At 44.5% G+C, this 26,761-nt stretch overlaps 1 protein-coding gene across 1 annotated transcript; it reads left to right on the top strand.

Moving 5' to 3' along the window:
- The first annotated feature begins 700 nt into the window (after positions 1-700).
- HUS1 (HUS1 checkpoint clamp component) lies at positions 701-24,861 on the top strand. The gene is made up of 8 exons (XM_061197516.1): positions 701-918; positions 1,531-1,658; positions 1,761-1,937; positions 10,576-10,683; positions 11,708-11,782; positions 15,710-15,809; positions 23,204-23,323; positions 24,491-24,861. The coding sequence occupies exons 1-8, from the start codon at positions 867-869 to the stop codon at positions 24,571-24,573; spliced, it is 843 nt and encodes a 280-aa protein (XP_061053499.1). The 5' UTR covers positions 701-866; the 3' UTR covers positions 24,574-24,861.
- Positions 24,862-26,761: the final 1,900 nt, after the last annotated feature.

Raw genomic sequence — 26,761 nt, 5'->3', positions numbered from 1 at the left:
GCTGCGTTGGGTCTTTGTTGCTGCACAGGGGCTTTCGGTGTGGTGCACGCGGGCTTCTCACTGCGGTGGCTTCTCTTGTTGCAGAGCACCAGCTCTAGGCGTGCGGGCTTCAGTAGTTGTGGCACGCAGGCTCAGTAGTTGCGGCGCGTGGGCTCTAGGGAGCACTGGCTTAGTAGTTGTGGCACACGGGCTTAGCTGCTCTATGGCATGTGGGATCTCCCCGGACTAGGGCTCGAACCTGTGGCCCCTGCATTGGCAGGCAGATTCTTAACCACTGCGCCACCAGGGAAGCCCCTTTGCTGTGAGATTTTTTTTTTTTTTAGTAGGCTCTGGTGAAGTTCATCTTGAGATACGACTACAGAATTACCACTTAACATTAGTGTTCTTTAAACATCCTGTGGTTTGCACACTTTAAAAGTTTAAATTTGAAACAATTTCACAGCATCATGCAACGTGGTCCTGCACCGCTGAGGTACTAGTGCGAACGTCTGAGCCGAGGGAGGTTCTAAAGCTCCCCTACCCCAGAGAGGTGTGTATTTAAGCGGTAACTCTACTCAATACTTTATAAATAAGGGATTGATTTTATTAATCATGTTGTAAAAGAGAACTGGAAATAAGGATGACGGAGCTCAAACGTCAAATCGTCAGAACCACTTCCGGTACCTGCGGGCGGAGGACGCGTCACTTCCGGCAGAGGTCGCGTCACCCCAGGGGCGCGACCCGAAGGCCCTCCTCCCCTCCGCGGGCGCGCGTCCGGCCGAGGCAGGCGGAACCCAGGCCCGCGGTGGCGTTTCCGGCGGGCAGCGTAAGGCTGGGGTCCCTGGAGTCGGCCGCCTACGGGCGCCCCGCACGGGCTGCGTCCCGCCATGAAGTTTCGGGCTAAGCTTGTGGATGCGGCCTGTCTGAACAACTTCACGCGTGAGTGGGGCCGCGTCGGCCCCGGGCGGCGGGGAGGAGGGCAGAGGGGAGGGCGGGAGGCCCGGAAGGGGCAGTGCTTGCGGCCGGGGCCCCGCGAGGAAGATGGGGGCGCGCTGGCCTGGCGGGCCGCTGGAGGATGGGGCGGGCGCAGGTGCCGAGGGTTGTCCCTGAAGCTTGAGTCCTATCTCGTGTCTTTTCTTAACCCGGCCGCTGGCGGCACAGACACCTTTATCTGGCGCAGACCGCCCTTCACAGCCCGGCCCCGTTGGTTCCCCCGCCCCCTGCGGCGCCTGGCCCTGCCCCGACCCCTGCAGCACCCGGGGGCCCCGAGTGGCCGTGGGAGAGATGAAGGCGGCCAGTAGGCGCCAGTTCACTTCCGAATCTCGGTTTCCTTATTCCAGCCCTGATGGCTGGTGATGCGAACCGCGCAGGGTTGTTGGGAGGCAGGCGTGACCTCAGCGGCATTAAAGGCTTCCCGGTGGGTACCAGCGTAAACGTGATTCTCCCACCGGCAAGCTCGTCGGGCCGAACTGGGAGTTCTGCGAGCTAAGTTAGCGTCTGGGATACTTGGCGTGCTTCTTAGTAATTCCTTACTCGAATCCTTCTTTGTAGGAGTCAGTAACATGATAGCCAAGCTTGCCAAAACCTGCACTCTGCGCATCAGCCCGGATAAGTTGAACTTCGTCCTCTCGGACAAGGTGGCCAATGGAGGGGTGAGCATGTGGTGTGAGCTGGAACAGGTGAGCGGAGGGTCTGAGAGGCGTGCAAACCGCCCCCACCCCCGCCCGCCACGAATGCCGCCGCCGGAAAGAGCACAGATGTCCCCCTTTTTCTTCCCTTAGGAGAACTTCTTCAGCGAATTTCAAATGGAAGGTGTCTCCGCAGAAAACAATGTGATTTATTTAGAGCTAACATCGGAAAATTTATCTCGAGCCTTGAAAACTGCCCAGAATGCCCGAGCCTTGAAAATCAAGCTGACTAATAAACACTTTCCCTGCCTCACAGTTTCTATAGAGCTGGTGAGTACGACGGGAGCGTTTCTGAAACTTCCCAGAGGATTCAAAAGTAGTTATAAGCCTAGGCTTTCTAACAGTATGTGGAAAGCTAATTGGTTTTATTAAAATGAAAGATCTGCACATCAGTATTTGTTTTCCATTGGAGTCAGGTCCTCGTCATATTTAAATAGCATTGTGATCCCATAATATTCAACGAGGATACTGCTTTTCCTATGAAATAGCACTTCTGCATCTTTCTTCTCATATCTGCATATCCCAGCATCTCCATTTCTTTTACTGGTTTTGTCACCTAGTCTAGAAACCATGGTTTCTCTCCATATTCACTTTTGAAGCATTTGTGTGTCCCTCCCTTCTCCCACGCCTCTGCTGCTAACACCTTTAAAATGACCTCTGATTCTCGAGGAATACATCTTTCTTCCATGCTACTACCAGATGAATCCAATACGCAGCTGTCTTCAGGACACATGTACTCCACAGGCTGTCAGTGCTCACAGAATGAAGTTCATGTTTCCAACTTACTGTCCGAAGCCCTTCACGTGTGGCCCAACCCATTGTAGAGCCAAATTGCAAACACTTGCCCTCCGAGAGGTTCCCCAGGTGTGTCCCGTTTTATCCCAACTCCCAGGCTTTGGTGATGCTGGGTCTTCTCCTTGGAGTCTCTCCTCTTACTCTTTGAAGCCTTAACTTCCTTTAGCGCCAATGCTGCCTCTTCCCTGGCCTTCCCTCATCCTGGCACCTCTCCTCCTTATGTGATTTGTGGACTTTATTTTTCGGGTGAGTGTTGTATTCAGTTTAATGCTCTTTATGGAAGAGGATTTCTCAACTTTTTTTTAAATTGAAGTATAGTTGATTTACAGTGTTGTGTTAATTTCTGCCGTACAGCAAAGTGACTCAGTTATACATATGTATGCATTCTTTTTTTAATATTCTTTTCCATTATGGTTTATCTCAGGGTATTGAATATGGTTCCCTGTGCTATACAGTAGCACCTTGTTGTTTATCCATTCTGTATGTAATAGTTTGCATCTGCTAACCCCAAACTCCCAGTCCATCCCTCCCCCACCCACTCTCCCCCTTGGCAACCACAAGCCTGTTCTCTATGTCTGTGAGTCTGTTTCTGTTTCTAAGGTAGATTCATTTGTGTTATGTTTTAGATTCCACATATAAGTGATATCATATGGTATTTGTCTTCCTCTTTCTGACTTCACTTAGTATGATAATCTCTAAGTCCATCCATGTTGTTGCAATGGCATTATTTCATTCTTTTTTTATGGCTGAGTATTATAACATTGTATGTTTATATATACCACATGTTCTTTATCCATTCATCTGTTGATGGACATTTAGGTTGTTTCCATGTCCTGGCTATTGTAAATAGTGCTGCTATGAACGTATGGGTGCATGCATCTTTTTGGATTATAGTTTTGTCTGGGTATATTTCCAGGGGTGGGATCGCTGGGTCATATGGTAATTCTGTTTTTAGTATTGTGAGGAACCTCCATACTGTTCTCCGTAGTGGCTGCACCAACTTACATTCCCACCAACAGTAGAGGAGGGTTCCCTTTTCTCCCCACTCTCTCCAGCATTTGTTATTTGTAGATTTTTTAATGATGGCCATTCTGACTGGTGTGAGGTGATACCTCATTGTAGTATATTTTGAAAATTAATCCCTTGTCGGTCACATCATTTGTATATATTTTATCCTATTCTGTGGGTTGTCTTTTTGTTTTGTTTATGGTTTCCTTTGCTGTGCAAAATCTTGTAAGTTTGATTAGGTCCCATTTGTTTGTTTTTATTTCTACTTCTATTGCCTTGGGAGACTGACCTAAGAAAATGTTGCTATGATTTATGTTGGAGAATGTTTTGCATATGCTCTTTTCTAGGAGTTTTATGGTGTCATGTCTTACATTTAAGTCTTTAAGCCATTTTGAGTTTATTTCTGTGTATGCCATGAGGGTGTGTTCTAACTTCATTGATTTACATGCAGCTGTCCAAGTTTCCCAGCACCACTTGCTGAAGGAACTATCTTTTTCCCATTGTATATTCTTGCCTCCTTTGTCGCAAAGATTGACTGTAGGTGTGTGGGTTTATTTCTGGGCGCTCTATTCTGTTCCATTGATCCATCTGGCTTTTTTTTGTGTCAGTACCATGCTGTTTTGATTACTGTAGCTTTGTAGTATTGTCTGAAGTCTGGGAGGGTTATGCCTCCTGCCTTGTTCTTCTTCCTCAGGATTGCTTTGGCAATTCTGGGTCTTTTATGGTTCCATATGAATTTTAGAGTTATTTGTTCTGGTTCTGTGAAAAATGTCATGGGTAATTTGATAGGGATTGCATTAAATCTGTAGATTGCTTTGCTTAGTATGGCCATTTTAGCAGTATTAATTCTTCCAATCCAAGAGCATGAGATATCTTTCCATTTCTTTGAATCATCTTTAATTACCTTTATTAATGTTTTATAGTTCTCAGCATGTAAGTCTTTCACCTCCTTGGTCAGGTTTATTCCTAAGTATTTTATTGTATTTTTCTTTGATGTGATTTTAAGAGTTTTTTTTTTCTTTTTTACTTTCTCTTTCTGATATTTCATTGTTAGTGTAAAGAAATGCAACAGATTTCTGTATGTTAATCTTGTATCCTGCTACCTTGCTGAATTCATGTATCAGTTCTAGTAGTTTTTGTGTCAAGTCTTTAGGATTTTCTATATGTAGCATCATGCCATCTACATATAATGACAGTTTTGCCTTTTCCCTTCCAATTTGGATGCCTTTTATTTATTTTTCTTGTTTGATTGCTGTGGCTAACACTTCCAGTAATATGTTGAATAGAAGTGGTGAGAGTGGGCATCCTTGTATTTATCTAGATTTTAGTGGATAGGCTTTCAGCTTTTCACTGTTATTATATTGGCTATGGGTTTGTCATAAATAGCTTTTGTTATGTTGAGATATGTTCCCTCTATATCCACTTTGGTAAGAGTTTTTATCATGAATGGATGTTGAATTTTGTCAAATGCTTTTTCTGCATCCATTGAGATGATCATGTGGTTTTTGTCTTTTCTTTTGTTCTTTTTTTAATTTTTTAAATTTTTAAATTTTTTTTTATTTTTGGCTGCGCTGCGTGGCATGCAGTATCTTAGTTCCCTGACCAGGATCAAACCCATGCCCCTACAGTGGAAGCACGGAGTCTTAACCACTGAACCACCAGGGAAGTCCCAGTCTTTTCTTTTGTTGATGTGGTGTATAACATCAGTTTGCATATGTTGAACCATCCTTGTTAACTTGGGATGAATCCCACTTGGTCATGGTGTCTGATTTTTTTACATGTTGTTGGATTCGGTTTGCTAATATTTTGTTGAGAATTTTTGCATCTATGTTCATCAACGATATCAGCCTGTAATTTTCATTTTTGCTGATATCTTTGTCTGGTTTTGGTATTGGGTCGATGGTGGCTTAATAGAATGCTTTTGGGAGTGTTCCCTCCTCTTCAATCTTTTGGAAGAGTTTGAGAAGGATCCGTAAAAGTTCTTCTTTGTATGTTTGGTAGAATTTGCCTGTGAAGCCATCTGGTCCTTGACTTTTGTTTGTAGGGAATTTTTTTTTTTAATTACAGATTCTATTTCACTTCTAGTGATCAGTCTGTTCAAATTATTGATTTCTTCTTGATTCAACTTTTGGTGGGCTGTATGTTTCTCGAAACTTGTCCATTTCCTCTAGGTTGTCCAATTTGTTCAAATATAATTGTTCATAGCATTCTCTTATGGTTTTTTCTGCAGTATCAGTTGATAGTTCTCCTTTTTCATTTCTTATTTTGTTTGGTTTCTCTCTCTTTTCTTCTTGGTGATCCTTGCCAGACGTTTGTCAATTTTGTTTACCCTTTCAAAGAACCAGCTCTTGGCTTTATTGATATTTTTTTTTTTTTTTTAAATAAATTTATTTATTGATTTATTTTTGGCTGCATTGGGTCTTTGTTGCTGCGCTCGGGCTTCTCATTGCGGTGGCTTCTCTTGTTGCAGAGCACGGGCTCTAGGCGTGGGCTTCAGTAATTGTGGCTCGCTGGCTTCAATAGTTGTGGCTCACTGGCTTCAGTAGTTGTGGCTCACTGGCTTCACTATTTGTGGCACACGGGCTTAGTTGCTCTGTGGCATGTGGGATCTTCCCGGACCAGGGATCGAACCTGTGTCCCTTGCATTGGCAGGTGGAGTCTTAACCACTGAGCCACCAGGGAAGCCCCTTTTTCTGTTTTTTTAATCTCTATTTTATGTATTTCCCCTCTGATCTTTATTATTTCCTTCCTTCTGCAGACTTTAGGTGTTGTTCTTTTTTTGAATCTTTTAGGCAGCAGATTAGGTTGTTTATTTGAGATTTTTCTTGTTTTTTGAGGAAGGCCTGTATTGCTATGAACTTCCAAGATCTGCTTTTGCTGCATCCTTAGATTTTGTATGGTTGTGTTTTCTTTGTCATTTGTCTCAAGGTATTTTTAAATTTCATTCTTGATTTCCTTGTTGACCCATTGGTTTCTTAGTAGCATATTTTTTAGTCTCCATGTAATTGTTTTTTTCTCATTTCTTTTGCTGTGGTTGAGTTCTGTTTTCATGCCATTGTGGTCAGAAAAGATGCTTGAAATAATGTCTATGCTCTTAAATTTGTTGAGGTTTGTTTTGTGCCCTAGTATGTGGTCAGTCCTAAAGAATGTTCCATGTGCACTTGAAAAGAATGTGTATTCTTTTTTTTTTTAATGTAATGTCCCCAAAATAACAATTAAGTCTAACTGTTCTATTGTATCATTTAGGATCTCTGTTGCCTTATTGATTTTCTGTCTCAAAGAGCTGTCCACTGATGCAAGTGGGGTGTTAAAGTCTCTTACTATTATTGTATTCCTGTCAGTTTCTTCCTTTATGTTTGTTAGTATTTGTTTTATATATTTGGGGGCTCTGATATTAGTTGCATATATGTTGATGAGTATAAAATCCTTCTCTTGTATTGATCCTTTTATTATTATATATTGTCCTTATTTATCCTTTTTTATGGCCTTTGTTTTAAAGTCTATTTTGTCTGATACGAGTAGTGCGACTGCCACTTTCTTGTCAATTCCGTTTCCATGAAATACCTTTTTCCATTCCCTCACTTTCAATCTTTGTGTTTCTTTTGCCCTGAAGTGGGTCTCTAGTGTTTTTTTTGGCCACACCGTACCATGCTGTGTGCGGGATCTTAGTTCCCAACCAGGGATCGAACCTGTGCCCCCTGTAGTGGAAGCACAGAGCCTTAACCACTGGACTGCCAGGGAAGTCCCTGAAGTGGGTCTCATGTAGGCAGCATATTGCAGGCTCTTCTTTTTTATCCAGTCCACCACTCTGTCTTTTGATTGGAGCATTTAGTCCATTGACATTTGAGGAAATTATTGATAAATATGTATTTATTGTGATTTTAAACCTTGTTTTCCAATTGATTTTGTGTTTTTTCTTTGTTCCTTTATTTCTCTTCTTGTTTTTCTTTTTGTGGTTTGATTCCTTTTATTTTATGCTTGTGTTGTGTTCTTTTTGGTTTTTGTGAATCTATTGTATGTTGTTGATTTGTGGTTACCCTGTTTTTCAAGTATATTAACCCCTTCCTATATCTACTTGCTTTAGACTGATAGTCATTGTAGGCTCAAACACATTTAAAAAAAAAAAATCTACATTTTCTAATTCTCCTCCCCTACGTTTTATGATTTTGATGTCCTCTTTTACATCTTCGTGTTTATTCTTTTGTAGTTTGTTGTGGTTATCATCGTTTTCACAAATAGATTTAAAAATTTTTTTCTTCTTTTTAATCTGTATATTGGCTTAAGTGATTTACTTTCCATTTGTTATTCCCTCTTTCGTATAGCTTGTTGCTTCTTTTATATTTAGAGAAGACCTTTCAATATTTCCTTTAGGATAGGTTTAGTATCACTGTATTCTTTCAGATTTTGCTTGTCTGAGAAATTTTTCTCCTCCTATTCTAAATGATAATCTTGCTGGTTAGAGAGAGTATTCTAGGTTGCAGATTTTTTTCCCTTTCAAGACTTTGAATATATTTTGCCACTCCCTTCTGGCCTGCAACATTTCCATAGTGAAATCAGCTGATAGCCTTATGGGGGTTCCCTTGTAATTAACTCCTTGTTTTTCTCTTGCTGTCTTTAGAATCCTCTCTTTAACTTTTGCCATTTTAATTATGTCTCGGTGTACGTCTGTTTGGGTTCATCTTACTTGGGACCCTCTGTGCTTCCTGTACCTGGATATATGTTTCCTTCTTTAGGTTTGGGAAGCTTTCAGCCATAATTTCTTCAAAACATTTTCGATCCACTTTTCTCTTTCTTCTCCTTCTGGAATCCGTATTATGCATTGATTGGCATGTTTTATATTATCCCACAGATCTCTTATCTTGCTTTCATTATTTTTTCTTTTGGCTTTCTGTCTGCTGTTCTGATTGAGTGATTTCCATTATTCTATCTTCCAGCTCACTTATTCTTTCTTCTGTGTTATTCATTCTGTTATTCGTTGCCTTTAGCTCAGCTTTCATCTCGGTAAATTAATTTTGTAATTTTTCTTGGCTCCTCCTTATCGTCTCTAGTTCTTTTTTACAGTAATCTGCACTTCTGTCAAAAGCCTTTTTAATTCCTTCACTATTATCATTACCACCTTTTTGAACTTTTTCTCTGTTAGACTGAAGAAGTCTGTTTCATTGTTTGTTCCTTCGGGGAATTCTCTCTTGGTCTTTTAACTGGGAGTGGTTCCTCTGCTTCTTCATTTTACTTGTATTTCTCTTTCTCTGAGTTTAGGAGAAACAGTTACCACCTGTGGTCTTAGAAGGCTATTTATATGCGGGAGCATCCCTGTGTAGCTTGTGTAGGTTTAATATTTTTGGTGCGAGGGCTGCTTTTAGTATGGATGCCTTTTGCCTCTCCTCAGCATGTGTTGGCCACTATCCCCTTGATAGGGAGTGTGCCGATGTGGCGGCTTTTGCATGTTCCTGGAGCCGCAACAGTGAGGGCAGCTGGTGCCCCCTCCTGGAGCTCTCAGCAGTGGCGGCGGCTGGCACCTGCCCACCCAGAGCCCACAACAGCAGCTCGTGTGTATTCCCAGAGCCTGCAGCGGCTTGCACGTGCTCCTGGAGCCTGCGATGGCAGTGGCAGCTGGCGCCCACTCCCGACACTCTCAGCGGCAGCGGTGGCTCACACCCGCCCCAGGAGCTCATATAGGTGGTGTTGTGTTGCCTGAGAGTGCACGTGCACGTGGAAGGAAGCTCCTGTGGCGGCCCCGCCTCTCCCTTCACGCATCCTCCAACAGTGGCACGTTGCCTCTCTGGCGGGCCCAGGTGCGCCCTTGGTCATGGCCACACCACACTCCAGCCCCTTCAGGCAGCCCACCCCAGTCCTCTCCCCGGGCCTGAGCTCCGAAGCCTGCGCTTCAGCACCCAGCCCCCACCTGCCCCGGCGGGCACGTGTCTCAGGCTGGGCAGTGCAGGGCAGTGGCATCTCCCATCTGTGCAGGTCTCTCTCCATTCTGCCTTCTGTAAACTGGTTGCTGGATTCTCCTCCAAGGTTCCACAGCTCCCCCTCTGTCCAGGCTGATCTCCCTGCCTGTGAGGGGACATCCAGGGTGTGGGCACCTTTCCTCTTTCACAGCTCCCTCCCTGGGGTGCAGGCCCCATCCCAATTCCTCTCTCTCTTTTTTTCTTTTTTCTTTTTTCTTTTTTCTTTTGTCCTACCCAGTTGCGTGGAGGTTTCCTTGCCCTTTCTGAAGCCTGAGGTCTTCTGCCAGGTCTCAGTAGATGTTCTGTGAGAGCCGTTGCATGTGTGGATGTAGTTTTGATGTATCTGTGGGAGGTGGTGAGCTCCACGTCCTACTCCTCCACCATCTTGATCACTCTCTTCCTCAACCTTCCTTCCTTTTTCTCAGCTCTTTGCAGTCAGGCGGTTCTCAGAGCTAATCTGTATTTCACCTCACAATGTAAGTGTGGTATGGTTCTAAAGTTACTTAAGGAAAAGTAAGAGAGTAACATATCATGCTTTTCTTTCTTAAAGAGCAGAATATTTTGGTCTGTGGAGTCTCAGAGGAGCCTCTGCACATAGACAGATCGAGTTCTATCCTTCCAGCAGCACCCGAGTGTCCTGTGCACACAGAACGGTCTCTTCGTCCCTTCTGCGTAGCAAATCAGCTTGTGCCTCACGGCTTTGCATGTGCTGTCCCCCTGCCTGGGGGAACACTGTCCCCCTCGTCTCTGTTTTCCCATGACTGGCAGCTCATCCTTGTTTTGGTCCTGTCTGAGACGTCACCTCTCGGCGAAGCTTTTCCTGGCCTCCCAGTCTAAGACCCTCCTCCCACGCTCACTTGGTCGCTCTTTTGCTTTCTTCACATCTGCGGTGATCATATGTAGTGCACCCAGCTTGTACAGTTTGTGTTTCCTTCCTTACCCACCTGTACCTCTGGAACAGAGGGGACCTTATCTTGTCCTTGCTCACCACACTTCCCAGCTCCTAACAGGGCCCCAAGCTGGATAGGCACACCATAAATATTTGTTGAATTGAGAACATTCCACTTAGATTTGGTATCAACTTTTTTTGTCTTTCAGTTTTTTTTTTTAAGTGTTGACGTGATACAAATAATTTTTAATTTTTCTGTTGGCAGTTATCCGTGTCAAGCAGTAGTCGTGTTGTGACACATGACATCCCTGTAAAGGTTATTCCTAGAAAACTGTGGAAAGACTTACAAGAACCGACGGTCCCAGACGCTGACGTGAGTGATGCCCAGCGTGCTGTTGCTCACCACATGTTAAATGGTGTGATTTGAATTCTCTGACTTTAGATAAAGTCTTGCTGTAGGTTTTATTTGAAAGTTGTATAGTGCCTGAAAAGAGATAGTCATTTTTAAAGGACACTCCAGGAAAAAAAAAAATTGCAATATTTGTCTTTAGTTGTTTACATGAAACATCTTAAAGTAGCGTTTTACATAATAGAAATGCCACGTTCTTTACAGTTAGGAGAGAGAAAGTCTTGCCCAATAATAACGCTTAAGTAAAACTAAGGTAGTATTTTGGAGGACCATCGCATTTATCAGGAGTAACGGTCCTAGGCACCAACTTGGGTTTCACAGAACGTGGTTTTTTCCTTTGTCTCGTAAGGAGTGATGTCCAGGGTGTGTGTAAGAGTCAAAAGGAGAGCCTGCTTTAGTTCTCCTGACAGGAGTCCCAGAGCCACTGGGAATAAAGATGATGCCCAAAGGTCAAACTCTTGCTCACGATTTAGTGAAGAAGAGACTGTGAAAATACAGCGAATGGAATATTTATTTGGCTTTTACTAGAAGACATCTTTGCTGGGAAAAAGCCAGCATCGTACCAAGTACTGCTGTAACCCAGTCTGGGCACTGCTGCAGAGACTGGCCCCCAGTGTTTCTGCACAGAGTAGGAGGCAGACCTTGAGCCTGGGTGTGAACCCCTGGAGGACGGCCTCCGCCTGTGCTGAGTCTTAGTCCCCGGGGGCATGTGCAGGGCATCTTGGCTGCAGGGCTGCAGTCTTGGAACCAGGGAATGCCTACAGGGACATGGTCACTGATGTCACCAGAGGCAGGCATGAGTGAGTGAAGCTGTAGAATTGTTTTTCTTTTTATATTTTAAGCAGGACCTGTATTCAGGCAATTTAAAAACAAGATTCCAGAGCTTTTAAGCGTACACACATTGCAAACAGGTAATGAGCACCTGTTAGTACTTGACTATGTTATGTTAATGTTTTAATACTACTGATTTTTCTCATTTGCTTTATAGGTTAGTATTTATTTACCAGTCTTGAAGACTATGAAGAGCATTGTGGAGAAGATGAAAAACATCAGCAATTACCTTGTAAGTCCTAACTTCTTGGAAAAGAGCTCCCAAGTGTGTGGTTTCGGCTGCGTGTCCTGGGAGGAGCCTCGTCTGATGGAGGCTTGGTGCCCTGCCATTCACCATGTGGTGTCCGCGTGGGGCGTCCCTCACCCCCCGGCTCTGGGGGCCTGGCTGGTTGTTGAGAGCCTGCAGTTTTACAGGTGCCCGTAGCAACCTGCTCTAGGTCTTCTCAACTTTCCTCACTCGCATTTGCCCTAGTCCCTCATATCTATATTAATAGTACATTAAGGATATATTCAACAGTTCTGGCTTTCTTTCCATATGTTTTGGGCAGCATATTACATGTTTTATCTGATAATGTACATATTTTCTTACGATCACTGATGCTGGCCTCTCTACTTGCCAGATGTCTCCGTGAGCCCAGGACAGAGATCCCCCAGGACACACCCCTCTTCCTGTAGGCAGCTCTTAGGTCAGGTCGAGGGTCATGTTTACTTCCCTGTTTACTTCTGTGAAGGTTTTCTGCCAATGTCGTGAAACGCTGTATGTGACAGTGACAGTGTTGGGGGATTGTGTCGGTCATTCTCCTTCCCTCCTGGGGTTCTCCTGAGTTCTTCACTCACCCCCAAAACTCATTCGATTGTGTCCCTGGATGTTTCATTATAGAAACCCCTGTCCACCTGGTGAAACCTTTGCTTTCGGTGTCTGCAGGCCGGTTACCTGCCACACGGCTGCCCCCTCCCTGCAGGACCCCTCTAGACTCTCGTCCATCCCCACAGCGCCGGTTCTTCCCAGGCCCGTCTCTGCCGTTCACACTTGGCTGCTTCTCTCCCGTTGTCCCCTGGAAAGCACTTAGCCCTTCTCCCACTGCACTGGCTGTAAGCCCCTCCTCTGCCGAGCTGCTCTGCTCAGCACTACATAAGTTACCTGCTAGCACCTGGGAACCCTCCTCAAGTGGCAGCTTCCCGAAAAGGGAGATTGTCTTAACCGTCTCTGCGTGACAGCCACCCACTGTGGGGCTGCCAGTCAGCACGCGGGTAATAGGTGTTTGCACACGGACCTGGAATGAAACTTAGCTTCAAGAGATCTTTGGAATCCAAAAGTTTCCTGAAGCCTGGAAAACGCTGATGGGCTGTTTTATCGCCGCAGGTGTGCTCACTCGAGAGTAATTTTCTCTCATCACTTAATCTTTATAGATTTCACTTTAATTTACAATGGCTGCGGATGAAGCAGTGTGTGCTGGGCAGACATGGGTGTTCTGCTGTGCCTGCCTTGATGTTGATCCAGTTGTCAGGCTGGGAGCTTCCTCTGAGGGTACCCTGGGGACCTCCAGAGAGGTTCGAGAGGCCCAGGAGGAAAAAGGCAGGGCGATTAAGTCCAGGATCCGATTGTTTGTTCTTTTGGTCCAAGGGAAATGAGTCAGCAAAGTCGCTTAGATAAAAGCATCAGAGGTGTTTTTCTCTTCCCTGGAGTGTTTAAAAGCGAGAATTTTGTGGAAGTGGCTACTGCACTGTGAAATACTAAATGGAAAGTCATCAAACATATGGAAAGTTGGAGTAGCCAAATGCATAATGAGATCTACTTGAGTAACCAGAATTCTGTGTTTGAAGATTACAGGCAAGAGAACTAAGGAAAATGAATAGGACTTAACACGTTAAAAATATCCCTGTGCCGTCAGACGCCCTAGCAGCCCTTGTTGAGACGCCATCCTTACCTTACTTCCTTTAATGAGAGACGTGTGCGACTCAGGAGCAGAAAAAACAGGCATGGGCTGACAGGAGTCTCCGTCAGGTTTTAAGGCGTTGGGATCCCCTCCAACCAAATGCAGGTTCTGGTTCGGGAGGTCTGCGGTGGGGTCGGGCTGAGCTTCTGACGAGCGCGCAGGGATGCTGTTGCCGCGGTGGGCACGTGGGTCGGCGGTGCTTGGTGGTCGGAGCAGTGCTTTGCTGCTTACACCTTACACGTTGTCTCAGCCTCACAGGAGCCGAGTCCTTGCAGCCACCCTGGGCCCCCTGCTGCGCGGTGCACCCTGGTGCTGGGTGTTATCCGGCACAGGAATGGCAGCCTAACTGTCACAGTGGCTCTGCTACTTTTTGTGAATCGAGATCATTTGTGTTAGGTTCCCAGTGCGTTTAGCCACTGTTCCGTAAATGGTAGGTAATTATGATTTGGGGACTCTCCGAAAGAGGTGAGACCTTGTCCAGGTCCCTGAGAAGCAGAGTATGTTGATGTGGCTAATACTCTGGCCATCGCTCACAAAATAAACGTGGTGACCAGTGTGCGGAGAGTCGCTCGTGAACTTCCTTGGCAAGTTCTGTTTGAACGCTGCCCCACACCAGGCACCGGCTGTGGTCAGAGGTGTGGAGCTACTGTTTGATCACTCAGGCGGTGGGGATGTGAAGAAAGCTGTGAGAGTGTTTGAAGTCTGGAGTGAATCTAGAACCTTGCAAGCTGCCTTCTTGAATAAATCTGTATTTATATAAAACCTGTTTTTCAAAAGCGGGGAGAATTTACAGGTAGACACTGAGTGTGTGCTTACTTAAAGCAGACGGGCCTGTGTTATGGGTTACCTTTAGAGTCCCAGTAAGCACAAGTATTGTTTTACATATTGTATTTCAGTCAAGTATTGTGTCCGGATAAGAGAGCGGGCTTAGAAACATCACCGTGTGTTTCTGGGTAGTGAAAGAATAATGAATTCTTCCCATTCAGAGGTACGTTTACTAGACGATGCAGCAAGGAAATGTAGAGGCTGTTTTCTATGTAACATCAAAGCCTTAGAAATGAGAGCTTACTCAAGTTAAAAACATTTTTTGATTTTGTTACTAGGATGGAAACTATTCAGAGTTCACTAATTTTAAGGAACAAGATGAGGTCTACTAGGTGATACTCCGAAGTAAATCTGTGTAAGATTTAGCTCCAGCTGAGCCCTGCGGAGCAGGGCGTGCTCCACTCGTCCCATGGCCTCCGCTCCTCTTGCTGCACCTCTGGAATGGCTCCTCGGTGAGACAGCCACCATCATCTGCGGCGGCTCGGGGACAGTCTTGTATTGTTGGTTGAGCAAAATGCTGACCTGCACACTGCCGCACGGGCTTTCCGAAGACCTGCCAGGCTTTAGAGATGGCCAGATACCGACGGTAAAAGGCGAAATGCAGCGTGCCCTGGGCAGATGACCCAAATCTTAAGCATATCATGGTACCTGTATCTTTCTCTGAACTTCATTTCTAGATTCTGTCCAGTTTAAAGACCCTGTCGGTTGGTGGAGGGCAGAGCTTGAAAGGAAAGGGCCCCTCTGATCTTGGGAGAAGTTCCAGGCACTGTTGGGGCGGGGAGAGGTGTGGCCGGTAGGGGCCACGGCAGTTGGTCACCAAGCCCAGCTGTCCTCTGAGTGCGGAAAGCACAGCGGCCACGGGGCCCTGCAGCTTGTTGGAGTCCTGGACACCTGACGGCATCTCCGGGCCTTTCTGAATTTGGAAATCTCACTTCCCAATGTCTGAGTTTATTTTTTAGGTAGATGGTTATGTTCTCCTGATATTCTGAAGGCTTTCTGATTATGTGGAATTGGCAGTTGTAATAGATGGTTTGGTCCATTTATAAAGATAAGGCAGGTGGTGAGCTTCTAACTTCACGTTCTCTTCCGGTTCTCCTCCCTCCGTTTTGCAGGAGTCGCACAGTGTCTGTGTTGTCAGAGCTTCTAGCAGGGACCCCCAGCCCCACCTGTTCTCAGGTCTTCCCACAGCGCTCTGCACGCGGAGGGGCTGCTCTCCGCGGATTTCTGAGTCCCTGGCTCTCAGGCCTTGTCTTCTTGCTGATGCCATGTGGGGCTTGGTGCTGTCAGGAGTGCCCTGGGTTTTGGGGGGCTACCTTGTCACCTGGTTTGTTGGAAGCTGATGTCCACTTTTTTTTCCTTTTTACTTTTCTTAAGACTGTAAAATACTCAATTTGCAGATTATTGAAGCAAACCTAAATGGAGAATTGAACTTGAAAATAGAAACTGAACTAGTGTGTGTTACAACTCATTTTAAAGATCTTGGAAATCCTCCACTAGGTAAGTTTCCTGCTGGGTTATGTTTTGCTTTTGATAAGTTGTTTCAGATGACATACCATACCGAGGTCTCTAGATGGAAAGTGGTTGAACTTTGGGTGCCTGTGTTTCATGCTTGGGAAGGGAACAGATAATGGGGCTGGGTCACTTGTTACTGCAGTGCGGTGGGCAGGTGAGCCTCCTGGGCTTGAGGAGCTGTGCCTCCACCGGTGGCTGAAGGGTGAGCCCTGGGGCTCCCTCGTTCCTTGTCCGTAGAACCTGGGCTTGGGCTCGGTCTCAAGAGCCCTTCCAGCTCTTCAGTGCCTGTGCCTTCTCCCAAACGTTGTAGTTTCTCACTTGGGATGGAGTCAGAAATGTGGGTGACACTTCTCATTTTCTCCTACTTTTTTTGTGTGTGTATTAAAAAAGTAAAAAGTTTTTCTTTCTTTCTTTCTTTTTTTTTTTAATTGTTGGAATATAGTTGCCTTACAATGTTGTATTAGTTTCAGGTGTATGGCAGAGTGATTCAGTAATACTTACATATATATATATTCTTTTTCTGATTCTTTTCCCGTATAGGTTATTACAGAGTATTGAGTGTAGTTTCCTGTGCTATACAGTAGGTCCTTGTCGTTTATTTTATATATACTGGTTTATATACATTAATCCCAAACTCCTGGTTTATCCCTCCCCTTCACCTATTCCCTTTGGTAACCGTAAGTTTGTTTTCTAAGTCTGTGAATCTGTTTCTGTTTGGTAAATAAGTTCATTTGTATCATTTTTTTAGATTCTGCATATAAAGATACCATATGATGTTTGTCTTTCTCTGTCTGGCTTACTTCACTTAGTATGATAATCTCTGTGTCCATCCATGTTGCTGCAAATGGCATTATTTCATTCTTTTTTATGGCTGAGTTATTTTATATGTATGTACCACTCCTTTATCCATTCCTCTGTCTATGAACATTCAGGTTGCTTCCGTGTCTTGGCTATTGTAAATAGTGCTGGAATGGACATTGGGGTGCATGTATTTTTTCGAATTATGGTTTTGTCCAGGTATACCCCCAGGAGTGGGATTGCTGGATCATATGGTGGCTCTATTTTTAGTTTTTTAAGGAACCTCCATACTGTTCTTCATAGTGGCTGCACCACTATGGCAATATACATTGCCACCAACAGCGTAGGAGGGTTCCCTTTTCTCCACACCCTCTCCAGCATTTAATTGTTTGTAGACTTTTCGATGATGGACATTCTGACTGGTGTGAGGTGATACCTCATTGTAGTTTTGATTTGCATTTGTCTAGTAGTTAGCGATGTTAAGTATCTTTTCATGTGCTTTTTGGCCGTCTGTATGTCTTCTTTGGAGAAATGTCTTTTTAGGTCATCTGCCCTTTTTTTTTTTTTATTAATTAATTTTTGGCCGTGTTGGGTCTTCATTGCTGCGCGTGGGCTTTCTCTTGTTGCGGCGAGCGGGGGCTACTCTTCGTGGCGGTGCGCAGGCTTTGCATGGCAGTGGCTTCTCTTGTTGCAGAGCACAAGGCTCTAGGGTGCACGGGCTTTAGTAGTTGTGGCACACAGGCTCTGTAGTTGTGGCTCGTGGGCTGTAGAGCGCAGGCTGAGTAGTTGTGGCGCACAGGGTTAGTTGCTCCGGGGAATGTGGGATCTTCCTGGACCAGGGCTCGAACCCACGTCCCCTGCACTGGCAGGTGGATTCCTGACCACTGCCCCACCAGGGAAGTCCCTTCTGCCCATTTTTTGATTGAATTGTTTGGTTTTTTGAGACTGAGATGCTTGAGCTGTTTGCTTATTTTGGAGATTAATCCCTTGTCGGTCGTATCGTTTGCAAATATTTTCTCCCATTTTTGGGTTGTCTTTTCATTTTCTTGATGGATTCCTTTGCTGTGCAAAAGCTTTTAAGTTTAATTATTTGTTTATTTTTGTTTCATTGCTCGAGGAGGTTAGCTCCACAAAGATACTGCTGCGATTTATGTCAAAAGAGTGTTCTGCCTATGTTTTTCTCTAAGAATTTTATACTGTCTGGTCTTACATTTAGGTATTTTAATCCATTTTGAGTTTATTTTGGTGTATGGTGTTAGAGAATGTCCTAATTTCATTCTTTTACACGTGGTTGTCCAGTTTTCCCAGCAGCACTTATCGAAGAGACTGTCTTTTCTCCATTGTATATTCTGGGATTCTTTATAAAAGATTAATTAACCACAGGTACATGGGTTTATTTCTGGGCTTTCCATCCTCTTCCATTGATCTGTATTTCTGTTTTTGTGCCGGTACCATACTGTTTTGATGACCGTAGCTTTGTAGTATAGTCTGAAGTCAGAGAGGCTTATTCCTTCAGGTCCATTTTTCTTTCTCAAGATTGCTTTGGCTATTTGGGGTCTTATTTGTTCCCATCCAAATTTTAAAATGTTTTGTTCCAGTTCTGTGAAAAATGTCATTGGTAATTTGATGGGGATTGCATTGAATCTGTAGATTGCCTTAGGTGGTATAGTCATTTTGATTCTTCCAATCCAGGAGCATGGTATATTTTTCCATCTGTTTGTGTCATCTCTGATTTCTTTCATCAGCGTCTTATATTTTTTGGAGTGCAGGTCTTTGCCTCCTTAGGTAGGTTTATTCCTAGGTATTTTATTATTTTTGATGCAGTGGTAAATGGGATTGTTCCCTTAACTTCTCTTTCTGATCTTTCGTTGTTAAAGTGTAGAAATGCAACAGATTTCTGTGTATTAATCTTGTGTCCTGCAACTTTACTGAATTCATTGATGAGCTCTAGTAGTTTTCTGGTAGCATCTTTAGGATTTTCTATGTATAGAATCATGTCATATGCAAACAGTGACAGTTTTACTTTTTTTCCAATTTGGATTCCTTTTCTTTCTTTTTCTTCTCTGATTGTTCTGGCTAGGTCTTCCAAAACTATGTTGGAAAAACGTGGTGGAAGTGGACATCCTTATCTTGTTCCTGATCTTAGAGGAAATGCTGTCAGCTTTTCACCGTTGACTATGATGTTAGCTGTGGGTTTGTCATATATGGCCTTTATTACGTTAAGGTAGGTTCCCTCTGTGCCCACTTTCTGGAGAGTTTTTATCATAAATAGTGTTGAATTTTGTCAAAAGCTTTTTCTGCATCTATTGATGCATGTTGGGATGATCATATGGTTTTTTAATTTTTTGTTAATGTGGTGTATCACACTGATTGATTTGCGGATATTGAAAATTCTTTGCATCCCTGGGATAAATCCCATTTGATCATAGTGTATGATCCTTTTAATGTGTTGTTGAATTCTTTTTGCTAGTATTTTGTTGAGGATTTTTGTGTCTATGTTCATCAGTGATATTGGCCTGTAATTTTCTTTTTTTGTGGTATCTTTGTTTGGTTTTGGTATCAGGGTAATGGTGGCCTCATAGAATGAGCTTGGGAGTGTTCCTTCCTTTGCAAATTTTTGGAAGAGTTTCAGAAGAATAGGTGTTAACTCTCCTCTCTGTGTTTGATAGAACACGCCTGTGGTCCTGGACTTTTGTTTGTTGGAAGATTTTTAATCACAGTTTCAATTTCAGTACTCATGATTCTGTTCATATTTTCTGTTTCTTCCTGGTTCAGTCTTGGGAGATTGTGCCTTTCTAAGAATTTTTTCATTTCTTCTAGGTTGTCCATTTTATTGGCATATAGTTGCTTGTAGTAGTCTCTTATCCTTTGTATTTCTTTGGTGTCTGTTGTAACTTCTCCTTTTCCATTTCTCATATTATTGATTTGGATCCTCTACCTTTTTTTCTTAATGAGTCTGGCTAAAGGTTTATCAATTTTGTTTATCTTTTCAAAGAACCAGCTTTTAGTTTCATTGATCTTTTCTACTTCCTTCATCTGTAGTTCATTTATTTGTGCTGTGATCTTTATGATTTCTTTCCTTCTACTAACTTTGGGTTTTGTTTGTTCTTTCTCTAGTTGCTTGTTTTCATATCCATTCAGCCAATCTATGTCTTTTAATTGGAGCATTTAATCCATTTACATTCAAGGTAATTACCAGTATGTATGTTCTTATTGCCATTTTGTTAATTGTTTTGGATTTGTTTTTGTAGGTCTTTTTTCTTCCCTTCCTCTTTTGTTCTCATGTGATTTGATGACTGCCCTTAGTGTTGTATTTGGATTCCTTTTTCTTTTTTGTGTGTATATGTATTGTAGATTTTTGGTTTGCGGTTCTCATGATGTTTTGATATGGCAGGCTATATATATACAAAACTGTACTCTCGTCTTCTCACGATTGCTGGTTTTCATGTCATATTTGTGTGTGGATGATTTCCTACTTTTACTGTATGCTTGCCTTTACCAGCGAGCTTTACCATTCCTCATTTTCTTTTTTCTAGTTGTGACCTTTTCTTTTTCAGCTAGAGAACTTCATTTAGCATTTGTTGCAAAGTTGATTTGGTGGTGCTGAATTCTTTTAGCTTTTGCTTGTCTGTAAAGCTTTTGATTTCTCCATTGAATCTGAATGAGAGCCTTGCTGGGTATTCTTGGTTATAGGTTGTCCCTTTCATCACTTGAAATATATTGTGCCACTGCCTTCTGGCCTGCAGAGTTTCTGGTGAGAAATAAACTGATAACCTTATGGGGATTCCCTTGTATGTTATTTGTTGCTTTTCCCTTGTTGCTTTTAATATTTTTTTCTTTGTCTTTTATTTCTGTCAATTTGATTACAGTGTGTCTCGGCAAGTTCCTCCTTGGGTTTGTCTTATATGGGACTCTGCGCTTCCTGGACTTGGGTGACTGTTTCCTTTCCCAGGTTAGGGAAGTTTTCAGCTGTTATCTGTTCAAATACTTTCTCAGGCCCTTTCTCTCTCTCTTCTCCTTCTGGGACCCTTATAATGGGAATGTTGGTGTTTTTAATGTTGTCCCAGATGTCTCTTAAACTGTCCTCATTTCTTTTCATTCTTTTTTCTTTATTCTCTTGCACAGCAGTGATTTCCCACCATTCTGTCTCCCAGTTCACTTATCTGTTCTTCTGCCTCTTTTATTCTGCTATTGATTCCTTCTAGTGTATTTTTCATTTTAGTTATTGAATTGTTCCACTCTGTTCTTTATGTCTTTTAGCTGTTTGTTAAACATTTCCTGTCTCTTCTCGGTCTGTGCCGCCATTCTTTTTCAGAGATCTTGAAACATCTTTACTGTCATTACTCTGATTTCTTTTTCAGGTAGATTGTCTATCTCCACTTCACGTAGTTGTTCTTCTGGGGTTTTATCTTGTTCCTTCATCTGGAACATATTCCTCTGCTGTCCCATTTTGTCTAGCTTTTCGTGTTTGCGATCCCACCGGCTGCAGGATTGTAGTTCCTCTTGCTTCTGATTTCTGCCCCCTGGTGGGTGAAGCTGGTCTAGAGGCTTGTGCAGGTTTCCTGGTGGGAGGGATTGGTGCCTGCCCACCATCAGGTGGAGCTGGGTCTTGTCCGTCTGGTGCGCAGGGACTTGGGAAGGGGTGTGTTTTGAGGTGGCTGTTGACTTAAGATGACTAGGCAGCCTGTCTGCTGATGGGCGGGGCCGTTCCCCCATCCTGCTGCTTGTTTGTGCTGAGGTGTCCCAGCACTGGAGCCTACAGGCTGTTGGGTGGGGCCGGGTCTTGGTGTCAAGATGGCTGCCTCCAGGAGAGCTCACGCCGATGAGTACTTGGTGTTACCTCTGCCACCAGTGTCCTTTTCTCCACAAAAGTGAGCCACAGCCGCCCCCCACTTCCTCGGGAGACGCTCCAAGACCAGCGGGTAGGTCTGGCCCAGGCTGATATGAAGTCACTGCTTTTTTCCCTGGGTCCCAGTGTGCATGAGACTTTGTGTGCACCCTTCAAGGATGGAGTCTCTGTTTCCCCAGTCCTGTGGAGCTCTTGCACTCAAGCCCTGCTGGCCTTCAAAGCCAGATGCTCTGGGGGCTCCTCCTCCCGATGCTGGACACCCAGACTGGGGAGCCTGATGTGGGGCCCGGAATTCTCACTCCTCTGGGAGAACCTCTGCGATAATAGTTATTTTTCAGTTTGTGTGTCACCCACCCAGCTGGTGTAGGATTTGATTGTATCGTGAATGTGCCCCTCCTACCATCTCCTTGCAGTTTTTTCTTGTCTTTGGATGTAGAATATCATTTTGGTAGGTTCTGTTCTTTTTCTGTTGATGGTTTTTCAGCAGTTAGTTGTGATTTTGGTGTTTTCATGAGAGGAGGTAAGGAGGTGAGCTCAAGTCCTACTCCACTATCTTGTCTCCAACCCCACCCACTTTTCCTACTTTACTCTCTTTGGTACTTACAGAATTATGTTAGCAAATATTAGCTTTTCACGCATCATCAAATTTCTTGTCTCATACCAGGTGGTAAGGGACTAGGCATCAGCTCAGTCAGCAGTGGATGAGAGGGTGGGTGAGCGGACTGGCTCAGGGATCAGAGTCCTGTGCTGTGGAGCTCACAGTGGCGGGCAGGCTGGGGGAGGGAAGCTCCAGCAGGGAGCGAGGCAGAGGCCCTGGGGACGGTGCTCGCTCCGTGAAGGCCGTTTTAGTCACCCGTGTGTTCCAAAGTAGATCTAATAAGGCTCCTGCCACTTTTAGAATTAAAATTCGTTACTACAAGTTTTCTTATTAGAGACACATTGTAGCTTACCATTGCGAGGGAATTTTACTTCATAGTGACAGGCATGCTTCTGGAGCAAAGTGAAATCCATGTGAATAAAGCTTTGACAGCAGTTGTATGAAATGACTTATTTTGGTGTTCCTCATTTTGTTTATTTTAATAAGTAACAAAGAGGGTCTTTGATACCTTCCCAGAGATGAAAGGATGTTTTCTTCCCTTTCATTCCACTTTATAATGAGAGGCCTTGCTTTAGGTGTATATGGTCTTTTTTCTTTTTGGGGCTTTTTTTTGGCCATGCCATGAGGTATGCGGGATCTTAGTTCCCCGACCAGGAATTGAACCTGGGCCCTCAGCAGTGAAAGTGCAGAGTCCTAACCACTGGACCACCCGGGAAGTCCTGTATATGTTTCTAAGAGAAACTGTTTTCTTTGACCTTAAGGAGGAGATTGGGTCATATTTCAGGTCCCTATAATTGAAGATTCCCTGTACATTAGCGTAGTATTTTGGGGGGGCTGTGACTCTTGTGGGATCTTAGTTCCCTGACCAGGGATCGAACCCTGGCCCTCAGCAGTGAAAGCACGGAGTCCTAACCACTGGACCGCCAGGGAATTCCTGTAACATAGCATCTTAAAAGAGTCAGTACTTAATGTTTGCTTAGTGAGTGATTGCATTTATATCATGCAGTATTTCTCTAGGCTGCTAAAATGAGTGGTCATGTAAATCATTTATTTACATAAACAGTCATCGTATGCTCTCTGGGTTCCCTGTTCCACTTGAAGATAATTGTATCTTAAAATATTATGTCATTTTAGCTTCTGAAAATGCTTCTCAAGATAGAAACTCAGAACAAATGGCTCAAGTGCACATAGACATTAGGAAGCTCCTACAGTTCCTTGCTGGACAACAAGTAAATCCTACAAAGGCCACATGCAGTAAGTTTGCATTTTGATTCGTTTTTCACACTTCAAGTACTTTAATCAACTGTAGTCTTAGGTGTGCGTGCAGTTTCGTAAATGCAGGGAACAGCTCGGTCACTGGTGGACTCCAGTTTTCTGGGGTAGTCGGGTATTTGGGTTTTCCCAGCCGTTGGGTCTGTGCTACTTTGCCTGGCGTCACGTGTGAGTCTGCACCTGGAGAGAAGCTGCATGTGGGCAGGGGCGTCCAGCCCAGTCTTGCTGTGTTCCTCTAACCTTACGTATGTGGAGTCTCTGATACCACTGGGCTTGGATTTAAGTTTCCATCTGGAAGCATTTCTTTCCTTCCTGTGTCTGAGCCTGACCTGCTGCAGTAGTCGGTGTCTTGTCATCTGTGCTTCCTCTTGACTCCTGACTTCTAACAGTGGTTGGCTCCGCTGCCCACCTCTGGGGAGCTCTCCCTGCCGCCCTCAGTCTCCACTGCCACCTCTGTGTGTCCAGCACGTCTCCTGAAGTGTCCTTCTGCTGGTCCCCTGTGTCCCTTCCCAACCTCCCATTCTCTTGGGACTGGTCTCTCAGCAGCCTGGGCGTGTGCTCTTTGTTTGCCTTTCTCCTGCTGCCTGGCTTGTTCTAGCTTCAGCCGGCTTTCCTCAGGTGTGGCCTGCCCCATGGCTCCCCCTGCAGCTCCTGCCCTCGGTGGTGTGGCCCTGGCAGCTGGGCTGCTTTCATGCTGTGGCCACTCCTCTTCCTCTTGTCTGGCTTCTCTTTTTGGTCTTGGGCCCCATGCCTCGCTGCTCACCTTAGGCTGCATGGTGCCTGCCCTTGCAGGCTGCCTTCCGCTCTCTAACAAGGCCCTGCATGCTTGGCTCTTCTCAGCACACTCAGGGCACTCGCTGATGGGAAGCTGCTTTTTTCCTGGAAGGATGGTGACTTGGGTACATGTGGCTTCTGGGAAGTCTGCCGTGTGGGTTTTTCCTTGGAGACCTTGGCCTGTTCCTTGGCAGCAGGTGAGCCGGCCTGGTCCAGGCCCCTGGTTTGGCATCAGCTGGGACAGTGGAGACCAGTCACCTTGGGAGGGCCTGGGTGCTCCAGGAGAGGCTCGGGGGAGAAGCTGCTGCAGTGTCCAGGGGTGAAAGTGTGTGTGCGGAATGGGTCTGTACGGTAATGGATTTCCTCTCTGCCTAGACATTGTGAAGAACAAGATTGTTCATTTTGACCTGCTCCATGAAGACGTCTCCCTGCAGTATTTCATCCCAGCGTTGTCGTAACCCCACCTACGGCATCGGGGAGCTCAGGGGCCTTGTTCTGGACCCGAGGAGGCCGTAGGGTGATGTGTTCTAAGTCATTTGTCTCTGTCCCCACAGCAGTGGACTCCTATGTATTTTTACTTTTTTTTCCCTTCTATAATATTTTAACTAGAAATTGAATTAATGAATTAATGAAACACAGTTGGATAAACATTTCTTCATATTATTTCTTTATTCTGTCTGCTTTGTTTTGCCTTTAAGATGTTGAAAAGTTAAAATTTATTTATTCAGACTTTAAACTTTCTTATTAAAGTTGTAAAAATCCTCCTGTGTTTGGAATTGGTGTAGTAATCAAAATTGGCAAAGATAATGTTTGCTGAGCCTGGCACTTTTCCCCAAGGCACTGTCTCCAGCTCAGCATATCGTTGTGGGAACAGACCTGGGGCACTTAAGTTTCCGTGTGCTTGGAGCTCAAGAAGGTGAGGATGGCCCTCCTGCCACCTCTGTCCCACAGAGCGGACCCCGCAGAGCATCTTGGGGTCCGGCTGCAGTGCGTGCAGCCTTGTCATGACGCCCACGGAGACGGGAGTTGGCCCCTTGTGGTGCCGTGAGGTAGTCCAGCTGCCCCAGCTCCCAGTGTCTCTCTGAGGCCGGTGTGGTCCCAGTTGTCATCTCACAGTTCTTTCTCCCACAACGCATTGGGTCTGCCATTCTGGAAAGGGGAGAAGCAAACGAGACTTCGGTCAGGGTCAGTAGTCAGTGAGGACCCACGTTTGTGTTTGGACGTCACAGCTGGTGCAGGGCCTGGCAGGCCTGCATTCTCCTCCTCCCAAAGGCATCCTGCATCATAATTCCTGTCATGACTGAGTTGCACTTGTCCTGTGTGGGTGGACATCATAAACGCTATCTCAGCATCACCCTGCAGAGCTGAGAAACGAGGCAGTTGCTTAGGATAAGAGGAAGAAATGGAACATCAGCAAAATTGAAAAATTATTTTATGTCTTTTTCCTATTGTTTGGTAAAAACCAATGTATTTGAATGACTCTTCCAGTGCTTACTAATGTTAGTTCGAATGGGATGTAATATTTTGTTAAATTAACACTTTAAAATCAGAATCAGGATATTATTTGAATTTTGAAGCCTCTCTCCTGTCTGTGGCTTATAGCAAGTTAATTCCAGCTGCAGTGATAAAATTTAAAACTCATTACGTACAATGAAGCAACACCTGAAAATAGTTTTATAAAACTTAGATTTCTGTTAAACTGTGGTAGCGACTCACCAATCTGGAAAACTAGCTATTTCTGATTGTTTAAATGATGATTTATAACGTATAATGAAGATAACCTAGGGCTTTTTAGTGTAAGTTAATAGTAACAGAGCACATCTCCTCATCTGCATTACACAACATGCCTTCAAGTTTTGCCTCTCAAGAGTTTAACATGCATCCTTTGGCCTCTCACTGTCCGGGGTCAGATATCACGGTCGTCCTGAGGAGGACGCACGGGCAGGGCCTGTCCCCATCAGAGCAGTACGGACTCTGAGGAGGTTGAGCGACCTGCCCTGCGCCACACAGCTGGCGGCAGGGGTGGGATTCGAATACAGGAATTCTGATTTCCCTTTCCCTCACTTCTGCTACGTGACCAGAATAAAGAATAATACATTTCAGAGTTAACAGTCACCAACCATTTTGGGAATCTGGAAAGAACGTCTTAGTTTTTTTTGTTTTTTTTAACGTCTTTATTGGAGTATAATTGCTTTACATTGTTGTGTTAGTTTCTGCTTTATAACAAAGTAAATCAGCTGTACATATACATATATCCCCATATCCCCTCCCTCTTGTGTCTCCCTCCCATCCTCCCTATCCCACCCCTCTAGGTGGTCACAAAGCACCGAGCTGATCTCCCTGTGCTATGTGGCTGCTTCCTACTAGCTATCTATTTTACATTTGGTAGTGTATATATGTCCATGCCACTCTCTCACTTTGTCCCAGCTTACCCTTCCCCCTCCCTGTGTCCTCAAGTCCATTCTCTACGTCTGCGTCTTTATTCCTGTCGTGCCCTTAGGTTCTTCAGAACCCCTTTTTTTTTTTTGAATTCCATATATATGTGTTAGCATATGGTATTTGTTTTTCTCTTTCTGACTTACTTCACTCTGTATGACAGACTCTGGGTCCATCCATCTCACTACAAATAACTCAATTTCGTTTCTT

The sequence above is a fragment of the Eubalaena glacialis genome, chromosome 8 (genome assembly GCF_028564815.1).
Source record: "Eubalaena glacialis isolate mEubGla1 chromosome 8, mEubGla1.1.hap2.+ XY, whole genome shotgun sequence".
NCBI classification, from domain to species: domain Eukaryota; kingdom Metazoa; phylum Chordata; class Mammalia; order Artiodactyla; family Balaenidae; genus Eubalaena; species Eubalaena glacialis.
This window is presented reverse-complemented; position numbering and strand designations above follow the sequence as displayed.